General features: G+C 42.5%; 1 protein-coding gene across 1 annotated transcript; it reads left to right on the forward strand.

The window, feature by feature from the left end:
* Positions 1-345: 345 nt before the first annotated feature.
* Positions 346-6,754, forward strand: LOC146188659 (uncharacterized). The gene is made up of 9 exons (XM_084603872.1): positions 346-567; positions 1,194-1,318; positions 1,417-1,602; positions 1,668-1,752; positions 2,866-3,012; positions 4,612-4,833; positions 6,048-6,222; positions 6,321-6,394; positions 6,471-6,754. Exons 1-9 carry the CDS (start codon positions 421-423, stop codon positions 6,729-6,731), a joined length of 1,422 nt encoding a protein of 473 aa, XP_084459998.1. The 5' UTR covers positions 346-420; the 3' UTR covers positions 6,732-6,754.
* Positions 6,755-7,548: the final 794 nt, after the last annotated feature.

A 7,548-nucleotide genomic window follows, 5' to 3' on the forward strand; every position in this document is an offset into this window, starting at 1 on the left:
TGAACGGAGCCTCGAAACTAGCGAAAGTGACCTTGGCCTGTCAATACAGGCACAACAAACATAACTGCGCAACGCGTAATGTCTGAAAAGGTAGAGCAGTGACAGGAGTAAACATGGCCTCCGTGATGAGGCGCGCCGACGTGCTGCCGCCGATCTCGGAGGGCTCAAAAGCACAAAAAAAAAAAGCAACTTTCTTTACTTATTGGTAGGTGGCGCTTGCTACAGTACCAGAAAGGGATCGACTTCAACTGGTCTATCCATAGTACTGGCCATGGGTTCTTTATAACTTGTCCATACGTTGTGTAGTCTTACTTTTGCTACTTTTGCAAATGGCGTGTGTTTTGCATCAGTAGATAGAAGAGCCATCCTTTAGAACAACCGAATTACTACATGTGCTGGCCCTTTATCCTGCTATAAGCAATGTCTTCGTCGCCGATCGAATGCCTGGTTACCTGGAAAGGCAGGAAACAGGTTCTTCTTGTCAATGGAGATCACAAGAAGTCCGATGTGATTGATGCTGCCATGCTGACGGAATCGTGGACATCGTTGCAGTGCGACCGAATAGAGGTATGCACATTTTTTATACGATAGATTTTAATCGCTTGCTGCTTTCAGGGCCTGTACTTGTGCATATAATCGCGTTCTAGTTATGCGCTTCAGGCCAACGTAGTATCGTGGTTTGCTTATAGGCCTGTGCTGTGTCCAAAATTTGCGTGCAAGCTTAGGATAGACACCGGTGCCAGATGTATATATATCAGAGCCTGTATCTTAGCTGTGAGCAACAGGCGAGCATGCAATAGCGATGTTTGTCGCGCTGTTAACTGCAGCGCTAGTGTTGCTTCAGAAATTGTTTCCAAATGGATCATGACTCCGTTAAAAACGGGTTCTTTTTTTTTTTTTTTTTTTTCTACACTGCACTGCACGTGTGCACGCCTCGCGGAGCTGGAGCGGACGTTCGCCTTCGCAGGGTTCAAGATACGCGGCGCGCACACGGGCTGTGGAAGAGTAGTGTGTTTCCATACATGCGCGCGTGGAGAGTTTGGAAGCCATCATAATGTGTAGGCCAATCTTATAAACAGATGGGAAACTAAGTAGTTTCAGCATGCTCGTAATGAAATAATTACTAAATCAATTGTATCCACATTCATTATTATGTTTTTGGCTTCCAATTCATAAACACATTTTTGTTGTAGGTCTACAATTCCCGCTTTGAAACATATGTCGAGGTCCCGGAAGGACACAAATTTTGCGATGGCGACAAGATAAATCTGGTTGCCAGTGACAGCTGTGATGAAGAAAGCTTGCCACTCAAAACTGGGTTAGTAGGCCACCTTTAACCCTGTGCTGGAGCTATAACATGGGACATTACAGTCATGATACTTACGGTGCACTTAATTCCATCCTCTCTTTTTTCAGATCTAACGATGGACCATCAGTGGTGGCTTCATGTATCAGTGGTTTTCAGCAAATGCATTATGAACTGCCTCCAGTTCCAGTTGACATCAAGTTCGACATTGACAGAACAACATTAGGAGAAGTGTCAAGTCGCACAAAAAGCCGCATTGTGTCTTGGATTACATCCCATTTGCTGACAGTTGACCTGTAAGTACCACTTAGTAGTGTTGTATGCTCAAATCCTGCTCATGCAACCTCTCTTGCGCTCGCAGGTATCCTGGGAAATTCTACGAGCCTGCAGCTAAGGCTCTTGTTCTGAAATATCCAGTTCTCCGGGATACGATGGGAACAGGCTTTGTAAGTTCCCTACCTGCTTGCCAGTCTTTGTAAACAAATAGCTGGTAATATCTTCCTCAAAAACACCTTCCAAGGTTACTCCTACTATCAAAGTATAAAAACGAGCCGTCTTTTGAAGCATAAAAGGAAAGTATCTGTAAAATGCTTTGCACTGAGTAGGTTACTTTTTTTCTCAAAAAGAGAGAAAAAAAAGCATGCGATGAAGTGACTAGCCATGTATGCAACCCATGCTTGGGTTCATATTGCGACTGGTCGACCCATCAAAGATGAGACAGGCGAAGTGTGTGTGCACTTGGCGACGTCCGGTGCACCCTGTGCTTGTGTCGCGTTATACCGGTGTTTTACGTGGTGTGTACGCCTCTTGCCGCGTAACATCTTGGTGGAGGTGCGGGGTCACAACAGCGTCTCTCGTAGCCTGAATCGCTTTGGAATGTGAAACCCCACAAACCAAACCTCATCACAGCTGCTTCTTTCCCTGTGTTTGCATCATATGTTTTACATACTGCCTGGCAAGCAAAATTTCACCTCCTATTTTCTTGACTGCTTACTTTTTTTTACTTAAGGTGGTATTTTTCCTTGAGGTAATATTTTTTTCTCGTGTGGAATTCACTGCTGCTTGTGGACCATTCTGGCATACATTGGGAATGTTCTGTGCACATGCATTGTCTCCTCTTCAATGATTTTACAAGGCATCAATTAACTGCAGTTTTTTGTGAACAAAATTTTCTTGAATATTGGTGGGATAGAACACAATACAGTAATTAGATGTGAATTCTCTTATGCCCTTGCAGGATGTTCATGAGGCCCGCACATGCACTATGGTTTGCAAACATCTTTGATAGGGAATTAAGCATGTTAATTTGCAGCTTTAATAATGTACTGAGCAGCAGGTGCGTCCACAGATTGCTCATGCATTTCGGCTCGGGCTCGAACAATGCAGTGCTGCTTTTAGCTCTTTTCCTGCAGTAAGAGCAAGTGGCTTGTGCGGAAGCATTTATGATGCCTATTGCCATTTGAGTCTGTTTTCTTCAAGGAAAGTCTGTATATATTGTTGGCTGCTAGGCAGATGTTTAATTGATTTTGCATTTCCAATGTGATGGTTTTAATTTACAGGATTCTTGGAGGGTCGCATTTAAATACAAGATGTGCAATATTCGAAAATCCGTGGATAATAATCCTAAGGTTGAAGAAGCAAGAAAGAAGTTTTGTAGGAAGGGGAACTTTCAAGACAAATGTCATCCAAAGAAGCAGTGCCGCCTGGTAAGTGAAACCCCTGATTTACACCAGTATTACAAATATCTGGAAAAGTTTTGCATCTTTTCTAGCTGTGTTATCTGAAAAGAAATGTTGCAAGTTAAAGTGCCCTGTGAATGTCATTGCACACAAGTAGGCGCAATTTATTATAGTAATTCTGCTTTGTTTTGAGGTGGTGGTAAATACTGACTTAAAGAACAAATTATAACAGCCAAAAAAAAACCATGGTATTGCACTGGTGAAACAAGGAAGACATAGCCACAAAAGTAAATGGAAGGCAGGAAATCGGTGCAGACCCCTCCCTGGCCACGCATTTCATAAAACGAGAAAAAAACTGCGACTACAACACCTGACTCTAGAACTTGCAGTTACTTTAAAACTGTAGAACAGCTGAAATTTGGAGAAAGTTGGTGCTTTATGCTATGTAACCAACACACAGTGGCAAAAATAAAAAAAAGCAGAGCAGTAGCTGTATGTTTAACTGCTGTATTAAAAAATAATTATAGTAAAATCTTATTAATTGGCCTTTTAATACCAGCAATATATTAGAATTTTCCAAAGGTCTGATTGATCTATTGGCCTTAAAGAACTGCTGAAAACTATTTGCATCACAGCAATTTTATTTAATGAACACTGGGATTAGGGTTATGCATAAACTTGAGATGAAAGTAAAGAGCAAACCCGATTTTTCTTGGAATTGTGAAGTGCCATGTTTTGTGAATACTGTTGGGATTGTCGAAGAATTGCTTCAAATTTGCAACTGTTACCATCGGCCTTTTGGCAGTGCGACACAGTAGCAGTGATGCCTCGTTACAAATGGCCCTGTTGCGTTTTGAGGATGCTTCACCGTTTAGATGGTGACACTTGCTATCGGCACCGTGCGGAAACCCAGCGGGTAGCACTCGCGGTGAAAAGGCAGTGCAGCGCCACGAGTGGGCGCTGGAGGATTTTTGCAGGAACAGGCGTGGCCGCCTGGGTAGGGCACGCACTTGAAAGAGGCAGCCATGGGAATGTAATTGGGGTCTGCGCAGAAAAATAGTGGCAATTTTGGCCAGCTTGAGTGATGTAGTGATGCATAAACAATGCGAGAGCCACACGGCACAAGACGTAGAGGCACGGACAAGTCCTGGCTGCCTGCTGGGCGTTTATTTCTCGGCTGGAAACACAAGAAACAAAAAATGACAGAAGGAGAAGCATGCTGTTGGGGAAGGCTGAGCAAAAAGCTTATATCAAGCAAAACAAAGGTAAAAGCAAAGAAACGTTGGGTCCTGCATCCCTTTTCAAAAGCTGTTAGGTTTGCCAGAGCAAAAGAGATAGCAAACTGTAGCCTACACAGTTAATTGCAATACCTAAAAACGCATGCAATGGTGGAATTATAAGGAATTTAGCATTGAATGGAAGGAAAGCACTTCATAAAGGTAAGTAATACAGCTGTAGAGTAAGGGCTGACAAAACAGACTGATATTCAGTTGTGTTCAACCTTTGCACAGGTTGTAGATCATAAAAAAGATTTTGGAATCTTAGGTCTGCGTTATCTAAAAATATGATAGGCATTACTTGTGATATTTTACTCAACTGTGTTATTTTTATCATTTCTTTTGCAAGTCAACTGGTGCTTTGGAAACCGGAGGCGAAGAAGATGATGGAGTCGTTGCTGCTCACATAGAATTCATAATTAAAGAAGTGAAACGAAGCACTCCTGACATCGCAAAATTGAAAGCTTCAATGAAGGCCACCTTCTCATCACGAAGGAAATGGATTCAAGAAAGCAGCCCATCAACAGCGGTGTTGCTGGAAAGGTACCCAGCGCTGGCACTTCGTGAACTGGTAAGGTTTTAAGACGTGTAGCATCAGGCCGGTTTCCTGAAATGGTTTTTGATGATGGGTCGTACGCATGCCATCAGTCGGGCTTCACAGAGACATGCAGTATATAGTCGGCTGTTGTAAGAGGCTCAATAGGTTATGAGAAAATACTCTATTTAGTTTAAACATTTGCAGTGTTTGCAAAATCAGGATGCAGAGATCCACTGCAGAAGGTAAAACAGAAAGATTGCATTTTTGACAACATAAACCGACATAAGCATGGGAGAAATATTGCTTGGTAGGAAACATTTCAACTGAATAATTTGTCTTCATCTGGGTGAGCACAGTCATCACTGGTAAGGGTATTTAGAACTTTTATCTGATGGGGAGGAACAGGTTAGGTTTGCTGGAGAAGGGTGAATATGGGTGATTGATAAAGAGTGTTAGTGCTAATTATTTATTTGGTAGACTAAATGGGCAGTTTTGTAATCGTAAAAACATTGAAATATAACTGCTGAAGCCACAGCGGGTCGTGAAGTAATCATTGCTTATGTTTCGGCTGAAATTTGAGCACTTCTGCATAATTGCGTTCCTCTCTGTCCCACTTTTGTATTCTATGTGCTACTAAAAATGTTTATGCAAGGTCATGATTGCAGTCGCATTTGGATGGAGGGCGTTCTTTGAGGGGTATCTGCTGCTTTATTTTTAGTTGTGTTTGCCTATGGATACTGCATAATTTTCCAGCTGCAGTGGTTGGAAGAAATGCTAATGCACCAGTCAGCGTGCATGTCAGGCAAAGAGATATAGGCTCTGAATTTCGGTTCACAACGGGTTCAAAGATGCATTCCCAAAGGTGATTAGGAACAATTAGGGAATAACAGGGTGGAGACGAAGGACAAGGAAGAAGACAACACCTGCACTGTTGTTTTATTAAACAATTAGGGATTGATGGTAACAACGTACATAGTTACATTTATTAATGGATTCACCCTTATTCCCTCAGAAAAAATTTCAGTGCATCACTGATGACATATTTAAACAGAAGTCAGAATGATGCAACCTCTAAATTATGATGAAAGAAAGCAACTATGCAGCCTTTGGACCAGCTTTCCAACTTTGCACCAACAGCACAACTGTCCAGTGCTTGGCTTGGACACTTGTGCACGAGCGACGTGATGTCTTTTTGTATTTTGCAAATATTGTGCTAAATTCCCCCTATCATTTTTGTTCATTTTCAGCTTCGCCAGGAGTTCATGAGTATTACACAAGTGGACTTTGAGTCAAAGTTGCTCAGCTTTATTAACACACATGGAGAGAGGTGTCTCCAACTCCTGAAAATGTCCCGTACCGCAAAAAGTGCCCTCGCCGAAGCAGAACGGGCGATTTCAGAGACAGAAGGCGACTTGAAGAAATGTGAGTGTTCAGAGCTTTGTCTTTTAGTTCCAATTTATTTTCTTATTTTTATGTTTTTGTAATCGTCTGGGTGTTCTATGAATTTTCTTTGTGCACAGATTACTTCGCAGTTGCTGTCCTGCAGCTCCTCCCGCACTTAGTGAAGGAGCAGCCCTATTTTCTGAGAGGACCAGTAAGATTATACTGTTCATTTTAATTGTAGTTTGCTTGAAATTGTCTCGTTTCTTATTAATTCTATTTTATTACAGGACAGCTACCCCTCCCTTGTCATGAACAACAAGGCTCTAATTGCCACAGAAATATGCGCCACTTTTGAGTCCTACAAGGTGGAAGTGATTGACCTGATATCAGGGACAAGTGCCCTCATGGAACTTTATTGGATAATGAACATCCAGTATTCTAGCAGGAATAAGAACACATTTGCTCTGATGGAGCATTTCTGCGGCCTAAATTCGGCAGCACGGTCACCCCTCGTGATGCGGGCGATCGGCTTAATTGAGAAAGTTTGAGTCAACAAATAAAGTTAAACCTTTTGAGCTACACTTGTGTTGAATTTGTTTTTTGAAAGCCATATAGGCCCACTGCTTCATAGTGCTTCTAACATGCTATTGAGGTTAGTGGTTGCCTGGCCGTCAAACCAAAGCTAAGCTTACTACTAAGGTAGTAAACGAGGTTGTTGCTGTTACTACTTTAGGTAAGCTACCATTCTTACTACCCTATGGTAGTAAATGTTAAAAAAGGTAGTTGCTGTTGCTACCTGTCCACAGGTAGTAAATGTTACTACCTTTGCAGTTACTACGTACAGTCACTACCTAGGTAGTCATATATGTGACGGTTGTTGCTACCCCAAAATGTAGTAACCTCAACTACCTTTTTTTTTAGAGTGCAGCTGCCAGATACCAAGGAATTACTTTTCTCTAATGTGGTTTAGATATATGCCCATCAAATTTAAGGCTGCTTTCTTTAGGCCGATCGACCCGGAGTGACCTCGGACATATGGGGCGCCATGAAAAATGTCATCCGCCTGGAATGTTTTAACAGGGTCTCAAATCACCCACTACACGGACGCTGCGCGGTTCTCCTCTATCAAAACGTCGCAGCCGTGGCAGGCATTATGCCACTCTTCCCTGGCACAGCAATTAAGCGCTGATGGGCCGCAGCGGGGCAGTAAACATACTTCGTTAGCTGCGGGACGCATGTCGTTGTTTTCGGCATCCCAAGCTTTCGAAAAATAAACAGAATTGAATTGCGCCTTCCTACAGAACAAAACATGCAGAGGAAAAGCATAGGAACATTCATGGAAAGCCGGCCGCAATTAACAAACTC

The sequence above is a fragment of the Amblyomma maculatum genome, chromosome 5 (assembly GCF_055883805.1).
Source record: "Amblyomma maculatum isolate TAMU_Amacu chromosome 5, ASM5588380v1, whole genome shotgun sequence".
Lineage (NCBI taxonomy): Eukaryota > Metazoa > Arthropoda > Arachnida > Ixodida > Ixodidae > Amblyomma > Amblyomma maculatum.